This window comes from Eretmochelys imbricata, chromosome 11 (genome assembly GCF_965152235.1).
Source record: "Eretmochelys imbricata isolate rEreImb1 chromosome 11, rEreImb1.hap1, whole genome shotgun sequence".
In the NCBI taxonomy this organism is placed as follows: Eukaryota; Metazoa; Chordata; order Testudines; family Cheloniidae; genus Eretmochelys; species Eretmochelys imbricata.
This window is the reverse complement of record NC_135582.1, coordinates 44,913,932-44,930,900: the sequence shown is the minus strand read 5'-3', so window position 1 is coordinate 44,930,900 and position 16,969 is coordinate 44,913,932. Positions and strand designations below refer to the sequence as shown.

The 16,969-nt window shown below is 42.9% G+C and overlaps 1 protein-coding gene across 4 annotated transcripts in view; it reads right to left on the bottom strand.

Moving 5' to 3' along the window:
• OSBPL6 (oxysterol binding protein like 6) overlaps positions 1–16,969 on the bottom strand; it is a 103,403-nt gene that overhangs the window by 38,031 nt on the left and 48,403 nt on the right. For all 4 annotated transcript variants that reach the window (XM_077829863.1, XM_077829864.1, XM_077829866.1 and 1 more), the window contains one exon: positions 4,969–5,099. In XM_077829863.1, coding sequence (XP_077685989.1) covers positions 4,969–5,099 — 131 coding nt within the window. The remainder of the gene's footprint in view (positions 1–4,968; positions 5,100–16,969) is intronic.

The window sequence follows — 16,969 nt, the reverse complement described above, 5'->3', positions numbered from 1 at the left end:
TACTTGTGTTATTTGTTTATATTCATCTATTGTAATTTGAACTAGTTTCCACCTTTTGTAGGACTAATTTTTGAGTTTCGGATCATTGAAGATCTCCTGATTAAGTCAGGGTGGTTTCTTGCCATACTTCCTATCTTTCCTACGCAGTGGGATAGTTTGCTCTTGTGCCCTTAATAATTTCTCTTTGAAAGACTGCCAACTCTCTTGACCTGTTTTTCCCCGTAGACTAGCTTCCCAAGGGATCTTACCTACCAACTCATTCAGTTTGCTTAAGACTGCCTTCTTGAAATCCATTATCTTTATTGTGCTGTTTTCCCTCCTACCATTCCTTAAAATCATGAACACTACCATTTCATGATCACTTTCACCCAAACTGCCTTCAACTTTCAAAATCTCAACCAGTTCCTCCCTATTTGTAAAAATCAAATCTAGAACAGCCTCTCCTCTAGTAGCTTTCCTCACCTTCTGAAAAAAAAAAAAAGGTCTCCAATACACTCCAATAACTTGTTGGATAATCTGCGCCCTGCTGTGTTATTTTCCCAACAAATGTCTAGGTAGCTGAAGTCCCCCATCACCATCAAGTCCTGTTGATTTTGTTAGTTGTTTATAAAAAGCCTCATCCACCTCCTCTTCCTGGTTAGGTAATCCATAGTAGACCCTGACCATGGCATCACCCTTGTATTTTATCCCTTTTATCCTTACCCAAAGACTTTCAACAAGTCTGTCTCCTATTTCCATCTCAACCTCAGTCCACACATACAGATTTTTGATATACTGGGCAACACCTCCTCCCTTTTTTCCCTGCCTGTCCTTCCTGAGCAAGCTGTACCCTTCTATACCAATATTCCAATCAAGTCAGTAATATAGGGGGTTATAATTTATTTGGAAAATGTGCATTTAACTGCATAAAGATAGTACAGTTCCTCTTTGGAGCCATTCAATTCTATTGGGTCTAGCAGAATATGAATTTTAATACTTTCTTTAAAAAACTCTTTCTTTTTCTGCATACTGTATCTGATGGAAGGTTGGAGACTTCAGTAGGGGAAGGCTAAATTTGATTTCAGCTGCATAAACATACAGCTAGACAAATCAAGAAGGCTCGTTGTAAATCGTATATATGTGGGAAGGGTTTTTTGTTTTTTTAAGCTAGACACATCAGTAGCCATCCCCACCCAGATAGATGAAGTCTCTCAGAAAATTCAAACAGTGGGATCCCTGAGTGAGGGGGATAGCTCTTTCTGCTCACTTCCTGGCAGTATTATACCTCCTTCCCTATACCACCTCTCCCCATGCCGTCCTCCATAGGATAGGATCCCTGGGCAGGGGTATCTTGCTCACCCACTCCCTACCCATAGATATTGGGATGCTCTTTAGTGGTCACTTCAAGAGTCTGTGTGAAGAATAGTCACAGGAATCTGCAGGGGGCTAGGTGCCTCAGTAAGAAGGCTGTAGAGCAGGGGTAGGCATGTGTGCCAAAGGCAGCATACGAGCTGATTTTCAGTGGCACTCACACTGCCCGGGTCTTGGCCACCTCTCCGGGGGGCTCTGCATTTTAATTTAATTTTAAATTAAGCTTCTTAAACATTTCAAAAACCTTATTTACTTTACATACAACAATAGTTTAGTTACATATTATAGACTTATAGAAAGAGACCTTCTAAAAACGTTAAAATGTATTACTGGCATGCGAAACCTTAAATTAGAGTGAATAAATGAAGACTCGGCACACCACTTCTGAAAGGTTGCCAACCCCTGCTCTAGAGAATAACAGTAATTTGTGTTATCGGTATCTTTACAATCTTAACTGTTTCCTGACCATAGGATACACATAGGGAGTTCTTCACCCCTTTTCCCTATAACTATGCCTCCTTTTTCTTTCTCACCCTGGTATCTGCACAGCATATGCCCAAACTCCACCATACAGTCTACACCCCCCTCCTTTTCATCCTCTCACGCTGAAGGGAAAGACAGGAAAAACATAAGCAGTCGCAGAATGTGAGAGGCTATGCCTCCAAGTCAGCAGTACTGAAATGAACATGTGCATTAAAACACATCTATTCAGATCAAACTGATATACTTGAATGCATGTGTTCATTTCAAGACACTGCGTGCATTCAAAGCCTCATGAATAAACTAATAACAAAGGAATTCAATTGACTCAAACCCATGGTATTCATTAACTTTTCTTTTTTGGGTTTGTTTGTAAGATTCAACCAACTATAGGTTAGCCAAAGTGCATACTGTATATAACTATAGAAATATACATGCACAACAGTGGTGAACTCAAGAAGTTTAAAGCACATTCTGTACTGCTTCCTCTCATCTTCCCCCACCCCCACCCCAACATGAATCACCAGTTGCCTCAGAGCTGATCTGTACATATCCAGGGACTCATTACTAAGACTAGAACTGGGCATGGAAAAAATCTGCTCTCTTGAGCTTTATTTATAAATATACATGGGATGTGGATAATAAAAAAGTGTAAGTGTGGGAGAGAAACTATGAGCGTCAAATTCTTTTTCTTCTGCTTCTTTTAAAAATGTATCTGGATTTAGTGCAGTGGTTCTCAAACTTTTGTACGGGTGACCCCTTTCACAAAGCAAGCCTCTGTGTGTGACCACATTTAACACCATTATAAATGCTGGAGACAAAGTGGGGTTTGGGGTGGAGGTTGACAGCTCACAACCTGCCATGTAATAACCTCGTGACTCCCTGAGGGGTCCTGGCCCCCAGTTTGAGAACCCCTGATTTAGTGTTTGAGACAGCTGCTAGAGTGAGAGCTCTAAAGACTGAAGTCCTTCGTTTATCAGTAAAACAGACATTACACAGTTTGAGTTTCCCCCTCACATAAACCTGAACTGGAAATATCACCAATAGGAAAGGGAAATTAGTTCGATTTCCATTTCCTCTCCACTGAGACCATCCATCAGAATTTCCCATTGTCACAATGACTTTTGTTAAGAGGAACTAGAATGAGAGGCCATCAACCCATTTCACAACATACAGCTATAAGTCACTAATGATCTGGGTTGGATTTGTATCAGAGACCCAGAAGAGAAACATTCCTTATTAGAGCTGAGTAAATAATTGATTTTTTAGGTCAAAGGCCAAACCAAAAAAAAAATTCTGAAAAAAAAATTTGGTTCTTTTAGAACTGAAGCTGAACTTTTTCCCCCTCACTGAAACAAAAATAGATAAAATTTCAAAACAATATGTTGAGTCAAAACAACATTTTGAAACAAAATGGTTCATTTAGAAAATGTCAGCACGAACCATTTTCACTTTAAAAAAAATTCCCCTCATTTCTTTATTTGGCGAAAATTGTTCACCAAATTCTACCTGAAATTACAAATAGTTTTGATAACCCTGAAATGGCTTTTTTTGGCAAATTTACTATGTGGCCAAAAAATTGTACCCTTCTCCTGTCCCATTATCTTTATATCTACGGAACACTACAAATCTTACAGTAGAAAGATAACAGTTTAGGAAACTACATGTAAACCTGGGTAAATTACAGTTTGCATTTAAACTTGCATGTTCTTTTCTATTTCTTACATGCTTAGTGTTCCCTGCTAGTCCATGTTTCTTCAGAGTGAAGGCAACAGAATAATACCATAGGCCCTGATTACCCTTGAAAAACTAGGTACCTCTTCTTGACCCATGAATTCCAGAAGTGGGATTATTTTGCAAGCTGAGGAAGTAAGTCAGACTGAATTGATTTAATGTATACTTTCTTATTCCTGTATTACATAAACTGAACCTGGTTTTCAGATTATATTTTTAGAATTAAGATACTTAGTAAAGAGCCTATTAACCTGATTGGTTTTTAGTGAAAGATTTTCAAAAGCACTCAGCAATGGCCAAACTCTGCTCCCACTGAAGTCACTGGTAAAACTCCCTTTGACATCAGTGGGAGCACAGCTTGGCCAACACCAAGTGCTTTTGGAAATCCCACCTTAAAGTTGCACAATCAATATACTGCAATTAAACTTCATTAACATTGGTTTGCGGGAGGCTAGGAATAGCAAGAAATCTAATCCCTGGATGCTCATACATGTAAAATGCTCACTTTGTTGCCTATGATCATTTTTGCAATTGGAGTAATGGATTTATGGAATGTATCTGTGAATGTTCATTCATCATTTTTAAATTAATGAAGGAAAACTGAATAAAAATACCCTTGAATGTGCTGTCAGTGGTTTTAAGAAATATATCTAAGATTTTCATATAAAATATTTCATACCTCAGATCTAGCTCAGACACTAAACACAATGAACACACACAAGGAAATAAGAGACACTTAATCTTTCACATCTACATTTCTTAGTTTTCTTGGGACTCATTCATATTGCTCCTGCTCTCTAACATATTTGCAACAAAAAGCCAAGGGTAGAGAAGCAGGTTTGAATTTACCACTAACACATTTTGTTATTTAATTTTTAATGAGGAAATATTTGGCTGCAAGATTTGACATTTTCCATGCCATCTCTGGAAGTGTATACAACTACAGAGGGGTAGCTGTGTTAGTCTGGATCTGTAAAAGCAGCAAAGGGTCCTGTGGCACCTTATGGACTAACAGACAAACTGGAGCATAAGCTTTCATGGGTAAATACCCACTTCGTCAGATGCATGTAGTGGAAATTTCCAGAGGCAGGTATAAATATACAAGCAAAAATCAGGCTAGGGATAACAAAGTTAGTTCAATCAGGGAGGATGAGGCCCTCTTCTAGCAGTTGAGGTGTGAACACCATAGGAGGAGAAACTGCTTTTGTAGTTGACTAGCCATACACAGTCTTTGTTTAATCCTGAGCTGATGGGATCATCTCATGCACACCAGTTTGGAGACCACTGTGTTAGTCTATAAGGTGCCACAGGACTCTTTGCCGCTTATACAAATACAGTATAGAAAACAGGCATTTGGCAAGTCATAGAATTCCACATGTGCTTGAAATCAAAGCAAGGGCATACCTGAGAAAGTGATTGTCTGAGACGTGTTATTTGTGAATTGTGGCCTGCAACGTCCTGTTCTGAAACCATCTGCTTAAGCTTCTCCTTCTCAATAGCTATGCTGTTAAAGGCAGACTTCAAAAGAGAATGAACTGGGGGAAAGAAAAAACAAATATTTCCTGAGACAAAGTACTACACCTTGCTTGTAATCAATAATAAAGGTCGTGACCCCCCCCCAAATTTACAGAAATAAGAAACTAAGGCCCAAATTTTCAAGAGTTCGTGCCCAAGTAGATTGCATGCATGCATCAGTTGAGTTTGGCACGCACACACAATGTGAACGTGTACATACACTTGTCTTTCGTGCACATATTGGTGGTTGTGCACATGCAAGTTGGGTATGTGTAAAAGTGTGCGTGTTCTTTTGAATATTTGGGCCTAAAGCTATTTTTCCCCCCTCTCTGTAAAGCAAATTAGTCTGTTCCTTAATTTTTCTCTGCAAATAGTGTAGTATGTATGTCATTTCTGCATTTATGGTCTGCAGTGATTTAATACTGCATTAATAAAGAGGATTACTTTGATCTTGAAACTTTGATGATCTAACACTGTGGAGGGAAGCAGTGGGTAGTATGTTTTTCCCATTTTATGTATTAGCCAACATTACAGTACACAGAGCCCATACAACGCAAGTTGTGTAAGACTGTTTGCAGCTCATGGTCACTGCTGCATAAACATCACTGCATGGTGTTACAGTGTGATTATTTCAAATCCAATTATCTAAAGCCTTTGTTCAAAACAAACAAGCAAACAAACATATAAAAGGAAATCCATCAATAGGAAAAATAACACTTCTGGTCATTGCTAAATGTGGTTTGGCCATGCATTCCTTGCTATTAGAAACGCCCTTGTGTTTTTCAAAAAACCCTTTAAAATAAAACAATTTCTTTTTCATTAAGTATATTCAACACTTGAAATAATCAGCCCATGTGCTCAGAAATGGAACATTAAAATATGAGAAACATTTCTGAATGACAGTTTTGACAATTTCAACAAAGAAACACAAAGGATGAAGGAAAATAAACTTTGACCTTTCCCATACATAGTATGCCACTATGTTTTTCTTTAAAATGCTGTTCCTTTTTTGGAATTACGAAACATTAAGGAATAAAAACCTTTTTTCAAGCAAATTCTGCCTCTCATCCCTTACTTCTCCCCAATTTTTATAGGGTTTTTAATGTTAGCCCTCTAGATTTGAAGTATAGAATCAAGAAATACAAAGTGACTACTGAAACCTTACTAATTAGACAAGAATCACTGAAATGTTCACTGCTTCCTCATTCAAATTCTTGAAGACGGAATAAAATGCAATGCTAACTGCTCCTGTGTGAGCTTAAAAAGCTCCCTTTCCTTCTCTTCATGGAAGTGTTTTCCTTCGTTAAACACTTGTACTTCTCCATATTTCTGTAAATATTGACATTATTATCTCTCTTGAAAATAAATCTTACAGATTTCTAAATGTTTATTCCCATTCAGATAGAAAGCTCGTGATCTTAAATCTTAGCTTTATTCATCCCAAATTTTTATGACCGTTCTGAAAAATGTGACCCAAAATGTGGGTGTTACATATGGAAGGCCAAATTCTCCACCTAATAAATGGAGACAATTCCATTGAATTCATTATTCTCACTTACGTCAGCAATAAATTTAATCTGGTATTTGTAAATACATTTATCATTTCATGATCAAATTAAACACAAATCATTGCATATTAAAACAGAATTGCCTAAAAATGCATGTAATCTCAGTTCAAAATGTACATGTTATATCAGGTGCATCAAGTTCATTTTGTGGACCTGGCTACAGACACCATCAATTATGGTCCCTGCAAGTACAAAGTTCAGTACTTGGGACATATTTTTTGTGTGAAATGAGTTCAACATATTTCAAGTCTCCCTCCCTTTCCCCGCCCTCCCCCACGAGTTTCAAACATACTCTTCTTTTAGGGGAATAATTCACACACCCCTTTGCTTATTGCAGGTCCCATGAGCTTGCTAACACGATAAACCAGCCAGCCCCAGACTTACTGATTTATCTAGTAAAATGTTTTCAGTTATGTTGGGGCCCAATCCAGTGCCTACTGAAGTCAATGTGAGTCTTTGCATTGATTTCAATGGATACTGGATCAGGCCTTTAATTTAATTGCTTGTGTGACCCTAAGAACTCCCCCAATGCCAACTGGCAAGGGGGTTATAAGAATATCCTGATCCTGGTAGGTACATTCTGGTTCCCCAAAGACTATCATAGAATCATAGAAATTTAGGACTGGAAGGGACCTTGACAGGCCACCTGGTCCAGTCCCCGGCACTGAGGCAGGACTAGGTATTATATAAATCATTCCTGACAGGTGTTCCTCATTGGAGATTTCTAAGAACAGGTTAGATGGCGATTCCACAACCTCCCTATGTAATTTGTTCTAGTGCTTAGCAACCCTTACAATTAGGAAGTTTTTCCTAACATCTAACATAAATCTTCCTTGCTGCAATTTAAGCCCATTACTTCTTTTCCTGCCCTCAGTAGTTAAGGAGAAAAATTTATTACTGTGGCAAGGTGGACTAGGGCCAGAGGCCCCCTGCTGGAGGCCTTGCTGCACTGCATCATCCTGTCCCAGAATAGAGCAGCGAGAAGTCCTCCAAGCAGTCTACAGTAGCTGCAGAAGCCAATCAGAGGGGCTGCTGCAGCGACCAATAAGGATTCAAAAGACCCAGATAAAAGGCAAGCAGCAGAACAGAGCCTTCAGTTGCTGTGCAGAGCTTGAAGAGAGAAGACTGGGTGACTGACTGGCTGGCTGGAAAAGCGGCAGGACCAGCAGGTCACTGTGTGCAGGGTGAAGCCCAGTGGGACTAAGCACAGAAGCTGTGCAGGCCAGCGAGGGTACCAAGATGGGCCCTGCTGGACTGGTTGAAGACTAAGCCCAGGGAAGCCTGCTGAAACACCACCGGCTGTGGGTACTGAGATGGGCCCTGGCTTGGTGGTTGAAGAAGGCAGTGCCTTTGGGAGAAGCCTTAGCACTACGGCCCCACACCAGCGCCAAGATAAGAACTTGGACTGTATACCCCAGAAGGGGGGACAGTATATGTGGCTCAGCTGCAGGGCTGAGTCACTGAAGACCTGCCAAGAGAACCATCAGCTGGAGGAAGGAGGTGCTCACGAAAGGCAAGTGCCACCCCGATGTAAGAACTAAAACCAAAAACAGGCTCACACCCCACCAACGGGGGGGCTGCCTGCGAGAGGTGGGTGCCACCCCATGAAAAAGACTGTGATTGCAGGCATATCGGCCAAAGAAAGGAGGTGCTCACAAGGGACAGGTGCCAACCTGGTTACAATTACCCTCCTCTTTATAACAACCTTTTACATACTTGATGACTGCTATCATGTCCCCCGTCAGTCTTCTCTTCTCCAGACAAAACAAACCCAATTTTTTCAGTCTTCCCTCATAAGTCATGTTTTCTAAACCGTTAATATTTTTTTTGTTCTCCTCTGGACTTTTGCCAATTTGTCCACATCTTTCCCAAAGTGTAGTGCCCAGAACTAGCCACAGAACTCCAGCTGAGGCCTGATCAATGATGAAGAATTACTTCTCATGTCTTGCTTACAACACTCCTGCTAATACATCCCAGAATGATATTTGCTTTACCGGTATTACATTGTTGACTTATATTTAGTTTGTGATCCTCTATAACCCCCAGTACTCCTTCCTCAGCAGTCATTTCCCATTTTGTATTTGTGCAATTGATTATTCCTTCTTAAGTGTAGTACTTTGCATTTGTCCGTATTGAATTTTATCCTCTTTATTTCAGACCATTTCTCCAGTTTGCCAAGGCCATTTTGAAATCATGTGAGATCTCAAGTGAAAACCAGGGTCATGCTGGTCATTAATATCATTGTATGTACTCATACTATGTAAGGAGTTATGTACGTTTACCAGAAACATGCTCCTAAGGTCTCTATCAAGGCAAGTTTTCTGTCAGACAAAAGATGGTTATTCACCTGTCTCTCTGGCATGTAAATTAAGCATTGTAAGTTAACACAATGGAGAGTCATTTACAAAGGAAATCAATGGGTGAGGGGAGGGTGAGTGTGAAATTAACTGGGAGGCAGCATACATGAGAATAAGCTACTGGGGTCATCCTGACTCTGAGGTACAGACAATGAACTTCTGGAGATATAAGGAGAAGGCAAGGATAACATCCCTTGAGCCTGCACCAAGGAAATAATCAGGCAATGTGATTACATTCATAAAAATGGGATCACAACATACCCTGGTTGGAAACACTGCAAAGGATATTTGGGTGAGATAAACTTCTATAGACAGCAGGTTAGCCTGTTAAGTTTAGTGTCTAGAAATTGTTATGATTTTGATTTATATGTAATTTTTTTTCCATAATCCTTACTCATTATGTCTTGAATCTCAAATCTTTGATAATAATCTTATCTTCACTATAAATATCTGAGTTCTTCTGCATTACACAAGGAGCTGATCCTGAGTTTAATCATACAAGCTGGTGTGTGCACTGTTCCTTTGTGGACAGCAGATCTGATATTACTGTGAGTGTACAGTAGATGAGGGGCTGGCCACTACAGAGGGATGCTCCCAGGGGACTGAGGGACCAAGGTATACCTATTGTTAACCTGAAAATCAAACACAGGAGTGGCAGAGTCCAGAGGAGATTGTTTGGGTGGCTAACAGGCTGGTGATGTCAGGGAGCTGACACCAAATTAAGCTCAAGCAAGTCTTCCTCTTGCTGGAGGCAGTGGGTAACAAGGTGATTCTCAATTCTCGGTACCTTGAAAACCACCACAGAAAAGAGTCCAGGAGAGCTGGCTGTATTTTAAAGAAGCCTTATTGAGGGCGGAGGAACAAACCATCCTGATGTGCAGAAAGAATAGCAAATATGGCAGGCAACCAGCTTGGCTTAACAGAGAAATCTTCAGTGAGCTTAAACACAAAAAGGAAGCTTACAAGAAGTGGAAACTTTGACAGATGACTAGGGAGGAGTATTAAAAAAAAAAGTGCTTGAGCATGCAAGGGTGTAATCAGGAAGGCCAAAGCACAATTGGAGTTGCAGCTAGCAAGGGATATGAAGGGTAACAGGAAGGGCTTCTACAGATATGTTAGCAACAAGAAGGCGGCCAGGGAAAGTGTGGGCCCCTTACTGAATGGGGGAGGCAACCTAGTGACAGATGTGGGAAATGCTGAAGAACTCAATGTTTCTTTGCCTCAGTCTTCACAGACAAGGTCAACTCCCAGACGGCTGCACTGGGCAGAACAGTATGGGGAGGAGGTGAGCAGCCCTCAGTGGTGAAAGAACAGGTTAAGGACTATTTAGAAAAGCTGGATATGCACAAGTCCATGGGTCCGGATCTAATGCATCTGAGGGTGCTGAGGGAGTTGGTTGAATGTGATTGCAGAACCATTGGACGTTATCTTTGAAAACTCAGGGTGATTAGGGGAGCCCCGGACGACTGGAAAAAGGCTAATGTAGTGCCCATCTTTTAAAAAAGGAAGAAGGAGAATCCGGGGAACTACAGACCAGTCAGCCTCACCTCAGTCCCTGGAAAAATCATGGAGCAGGTCCTCAAGGAATCAATTCTGAAGCACTTAGAGGAGAGGAAAGTGATCAGGAACAGTCAGCATGGATTCACCAAGGGCTAGTCATGCCTAACTAATCTAATTGCCTTCTATGATGAGATAACTGGCTCTGTGGATGAGAGGAAAGCAGTGGATGTGTTGTTCCTTGACTTTAGCAAAGCTTTTGACACGGTCTCTCACAGGATTCTTGCCAGCAAGTTAAAGAAGTATGGGCTGGATGAATGGACTATAAAGTGGATAGACAGCTGGCTAGCTTGTCGGGCTCAATGGGTAGTGATCAATGGCTCCATGTCTAGTTGGCAGCCGATATCAAGCAGAGTACCCCAGGGGTCGGTTCTGGGGCCAGTTTTGTTCAACATCTTCATTAATGATTTGGATGATGGGATGGATTGCACCCTCAGCAAGTTTGTGGACGACACTAAGCTGGGTGGAGAGGTAGATACGCTAGAGGGTAGGGATAGGGTTCAGAGCGACCTGGACTAATTGGAGGATTGGGCCAAAAGAAATCTGAGGTTCAACAAAGACAAGTGCAGAGTCCTGTACTTAGGATGGAAGAATCCCATACACTGCTACAGGCTGGGGACCAACTGGCTAAGCGACAGTTCTGCAGAAATGGACCTGGGGATTACAGTGGACAAGAAGCTGGATATGAGTCAACAGTGTGTCCTTGTTGCCAAGAAGGCTAACTGCATATTTGGCTGCATTAGTAGGAGCATTGCCAGAAGATCGAGGGATGTGATTATTCCCCTGTATTCGGCACTGGTGAGGCCACATCTGGAGTACTGCGTCCAGTTTTGGGGCCCTCATTACAGAAAGCATGTGAATAAATTGGAGAGAGTCTAGTGGAGGGCAATGAAAATGATTAGGGGGCTGGGGCACATGACTTGTGAGGAGATCCTGGCTGAGGGAACTGGGCTTATTTAGTCTGCAGAAGAGAAGAGTGAGGGGGGATTTGATAGCAGCCTTCAACTAGCTGAAGGGGGGTTCTCAGGAGGATGGAGCTAGGCTGTTCTCAGTGGTGGCAGATGACAGAACAAAGAGCAATGGTCTCAAGTTGCACTGGGGGAGATCTAGGCTGGATATTAGAAAACACTATTTCACTAGGAGGGTAGTGAAGCCCTGGAATGGGTTACCTAGGGAGGTGGTGGAATCTCCATCTTTAGAGGTTTTTAAGGTGTGAAAGTAGAATGAATTATATTGAAATTATAATTCATTAAAGAAATGCTACTTGAAGGGTTTGTTGAAATATAGTTGTCAGGAAGAGAAACATTAAGGAGTGTGAGACAATGGGTCCTCAAACTAATTAACTTAGAGCTCCTTCTGAGCTAGGAGATTGGTTAGTATGCAAATAAGATATATATGTATATTTGTCAGTTTCTGCTTTCTTTTGTCTCTTATGTTAAATTGGCTTTGGCTTAGCTGTAAAAATAAGTTATCTTGAGCCTCAGAGAGGGGCTCACATCTGGGTGCATTGGCAAAGCACTTTGGTAATAGAGTGGTCTGACAAATTATATGAGTCCTGAATCTGACTTTGACAATTTGGAGGTTCCACCGAGATGGCAACCGTCTTCACTGGGGCCGTGTGACTCCTGACTGTTCTTAGGACGGCCGTGGCAAGCTGGCACCTGGGCATTTGGCCCGAGCGGTCCTCCGCTAGAACGGAAGGGTACATGACCACAGTGACATCTACGCTATCGAACCTGTTGGTTCCCACTCTGTTCTGGTAGGGATCCCGGGATCTGACATCAGGAATCTGGTCAGGTAATTATTTCTGTGTTTTGTCCGGACTGAGGACTGTCTTGTCTCTGTGTCTATCCGTCCCCCCTGTGGTGTGTTTGAGTCTGGGCGCCATCTCCGTCCGGGGATTGGCTGACCAAAAGGTTCCTCTCCCCACGGTCTGAGTGAGTGAAATCTGCACAATCGCAGCCGCACCGCGCCTTGGGTAAAACCCTTAGTGTGAAAGCAAGGGTGATTGAGGCAGTAGCCTGTGGGCTCCTTTTGTGTGTTGCACCGGGCATCGCCCTGACGAACCCGACTTTCCTTCTTGTGTGATTGGTGTATAAAGTCGTCCTGTATGGGTAACCAGATGTCTAAGTTGGGACAGTTCCCTAAAGGAACGCCGGCTCAGTTTATGTATTTTAGGAAGAGTCCGGACTCCTGTAAATTTCTGAAAAAATGGTCTAGGCTAAGGGGGTCAGGTAGAGTGGCTACTACCACCACTACGCTTCTGTCCCCAGAAGCCTTTACAGCTATTCTGAGGGAAAATGGGCCCTTTTCCCACAGAAATGGTCTATAAGGGACTGCTGCAGGCAGAGAGAGAATCTGATCAAAATTATTTGACTATTGGGTAATATAATCAAAATCACTAAAGGATGTAAGGGGTTTCTATTGGAACTTAACTTGACTGCTCCTGGTTGTGTCTAGTTGTACAAGATGGAAGTGTAATAGGGGTACAGTTGTGTAAAAGAGTAATCACAGCGCAAGGGATGTTAGACAAAAGAGAATTTTGTGTGTGTGTATAGCACTAAAATCTGAAGCTGTGTCTCTGCTATTATCTGAGAATAAATTTATAGCTTGGTACAGCAGAGAAACTATTGCAAACATGGTCTGTTGCACAAGAGCGGAAACTGAGGTACACCACCTCATGAATTTCATAAATGACCAGTGAGTGGGGTAATTCACTAGCCTGACTATAGAACAGCCTGACTATAGAACAAAATAAGGAGAGCCTGGAGGTAATTCTTCTGTTTTTCCTGCAATTAGCAAGGAAATTTGTAAAAGAAAGTGGTATTATTATTAAGCAATAATCTGTCCCCACCAGGGGGTGGGGGTGGGGGTGGAAATTGTTTCTTTTGTTTTTAGAGTCTACAAGCAAGCTGGCGCCAGCGGAAGAATAACTCAGAATACCATGGATCTATGTTTTGTGTTTGTTTGTGGTGTTTGTCTTGTTGCTATCATTGCTGTGTTTTAATGAACAGAAAACCTCATGACATGGGTGGGAGATGTGTATGGGAATGCAAAAGGCTAACTCAGGAGAATCCTAAAATTCAGTGGCCACTGTTAGGATCTTGGGACAAAGACCAAGTAGACGTCTTAAAAGACAAACTCGACCAACCTACAACTAAATTGGCAAAAGGAGAGGTTGATTGTTTCATGCAGTGGTGGGAAGAGGCAAATCATAAGTGGACAGAATCAAAACTTGCCTCTCAAAGATTCTGGCTTCTATCCCACCAGATGCAACTCATTTTACTGTTGTTGATTTGTGCTCTGCTTTCTTTTCTCTCCCGGTTCACCCTGACTCCCAGTTCCTGTTTGCCTTTTCCTACAAGGGGCAACAGTACACAGGGACCACACTGCCCCAGAGGTATACTGAAAGTCAGTCATATTTTTCCCAAACATTAGCGCGAGACCTTGTTTTTCTGTCCAGGTCCACACTAGTCCAATATGTAGATGATCTACTCCTCTGTTCCCCTTCATTGTCTGTCTCTGAAACTGACTCTTTAGTGCTCCTTACTGCCCTAGCAAATAAGGCTCACAAAGCTTCTCGCTCTAAACTACAACTCTGTCAAGCTTCTGTCACATACCTTGGTTTTCTCCTCTCCCAGGGTTCCTGTGCACTTTCTCCCACCCACGTCCAAGCTATCCTTAGCTTTCCCTGACCCCGCTCCCCACGCCAGGTCCGGAAGTTTTTAGGCATGGCTGGATTTTGCAGACAATGGATTCCCCAATATGCCTCCCTTGTAAAACCTCTCCAGGAACTCACTTGATTCTCTGTGCCTGACCCCATGCAGTGGCCCCCTGAGGCCAATTCTGCCTTTGTTTCCCTCAAACAGGGTTTGGCTTCTGCCCCTGCCATAGGGCTGCCTGACTATTCTAAGCCTTTTACCCTTTTCTGCCACGAACACTCTGGGTGTGTGCTTGGAGTTCTCACTCCGATGCATGGAGAAAAGAACTGCCCAGTGGCTAATTTCTCTGCCACTTTAGACCCTGTTGCCCAAGGCTTACACCCCTGCCTGCATGCTTTGGCTGCTGCAGCGCGCCTAGTCGAAATGTCTGATTCCCTTGTTCTCCACTCTCCTCTTACCCTCCTGGTCCCTCACTGACCTCACCCTGCTTCAAGACTCTGCCCCAGAAACCGAGAAAGAATCCTGGGTTGCCCAAGGTTGCTCTCTACATCCCGATTCCTTTTGGCGCTCGCCTACTGGCGCCTTTGTAGCCCCCTTTTCACTTTACCCATCTCTGGCCGCCTTGCTACACGGTGTTTTGCATGTCGGAAAGGAGGGGATGGTCTCTGCTGTAACTAAGACAGGATGGTGGACCCCCCATTTTAGCTCTTTTGCAGCCCGCCACTGTGCAGCCTGTACCACAAAGCCATAATATTGGTTTTGTAAAAGTGGCCCAGGGGTTCCAGGGCCTGCCTCAAGCACCGTTCTTGCACAAATGCCTAAGTGTCGACAATATGAATTTATATTGGCTATCGTATGTTTATTCTCTGGTTGGATTGAAGCCTTTCCTTGTCGCAAGGCTGACTCACTGTCTGTTGCCAAATGTTTGTTTAAATCATATTATGCCTGCCAAGGGAATTCCTGCTACTCTGTCCAGTGATCAGGGTACACATTTTACTGGACAACTTGTTCAACACCTGGACCGTATGTTGCATATCAAACACCTGTTGCACTGTTCCTACCACCCACAGAGTGCAGGTGCAGTTGAAAGACGAAATAGTGTACTTAAGCCTATGCGAGCTATGACTCCCGTTCCAGATTTGAACTTGACTCACAGTGTGCTCCTTCAGTATTGCAAGGGACTAATGCAAGCTGTAAGTCACTTCCATTCACAGGTTCGAGTCGCCTGGCCCACGGAACCCACCTCCGACGCTTGCCACAACCTCGAGCCAGGTGATTGGGTCTATGTATGGTGCCATCATCGAAAGCACACCTTGGAGCCCCAGCGGAAGGGTCCTCATCAGGTCCTGCTCACTACACAGATGGCTGTTAGACTATCTGGCATCGCAGCGTGGATACATGCTTCAGTGTAAAAAGGCACCATCCCCAGAGAACCAATCATCACATCAGGACAACGCAGAGTCAATTTTGACTCCAGAAGAAGATGTAGAGGAACAGTCTGCAATACGTTACAATCTATGCTCTCGTAAGGGTTGCCAGAAGCAGACTCTGTTCCTCGGCTGCTGGTATCTTATGGTCTGGGGAGACCACAATGACAATTCTTTTATCCAGCAGCAGGTGTGGATAGCTCAGACCCTTAATATTTCTAATTGCTGGGTCTGCAGCCACATCCCAGCCCACTCTCAAACTGGCATTCCTGTCTGGCTATCCCACTCAAGTCCCCAGACCTCACTGGAGGGCCTTGTCCATTTAACAAAATATGGATCAGCAATGATACTTGGGAAGCAGTGGGAATAAATGCAACTAAATGGATAAGTGTGGTGGAGGGAAAAGGTCATTGGTGTTGGGTGTGTAATGGGACAGGGCTGGATCTGGGGAAAAGCCGTTGCCTTCAGCATGTTGTGGCCAATGGTGTATGGGATTATTCAAACAAAACTAAAAAGTGGCGGGCCGGGTATAGAGATATGAATTTTTTCTCAACCCGGGATCAAACAGAGAAATCAATCTCATGTTCCCCCTACAGTAACCTACAGAAAACAATACAATCTTTCAATGTTATGCAAATAACACCACTCCTCATAAGGAGAATTACCCTGTACGCTTTGGGGGATACTACTCCTCCTTTGCAAACACCTATATGACAAATGGGTGCAACCGACCCTTCCTGGCCTTAATAGGCCATCACTGGGTGTGTGGGACCAGAGCTTAAACCGAACTAACAGCTAATTGGTCAGGAATCTGTTATCCCCCCGACTCTTCCCACAATTCTGAGTGCTAGGAACCTTCCCTCAAGAATGCCTCCGCAATTTCAGGCGAAAAAGAAGGGACTTAACAGATGCCCAACGGCACGTAAATAACATAAGCCCCTTAACCTGGGAAGAGGCCATTGGCAGTTCCTTAATACCATTAGGGGGAGTAATACACCATACAAAAAGGCTCCTAAGGTTACAAGCAGTAGTTGAAATAATGGCAAATGAAACCGGACAAAGTTTAAGAGCCCTGGCCAAAGAAACAGGGGCAATCCGACAGATGGCCCTCCAAAACCGTCAGACATTGGACATAGTGCTGGCAGCAAAAGGATTTGTTCTAAGTGGCTAGCACGATCTATTACCTCATTGGTGTTGTCTGGTATATACACACACAGCAGTCTTTTCCAATGAGAGCACAAGTCCCTCCTTTTGTGATTATGACACTTGTTGCCAAGAGTACAGCTGTTAACCCATGTATTCTGATCAAATTTCAAACT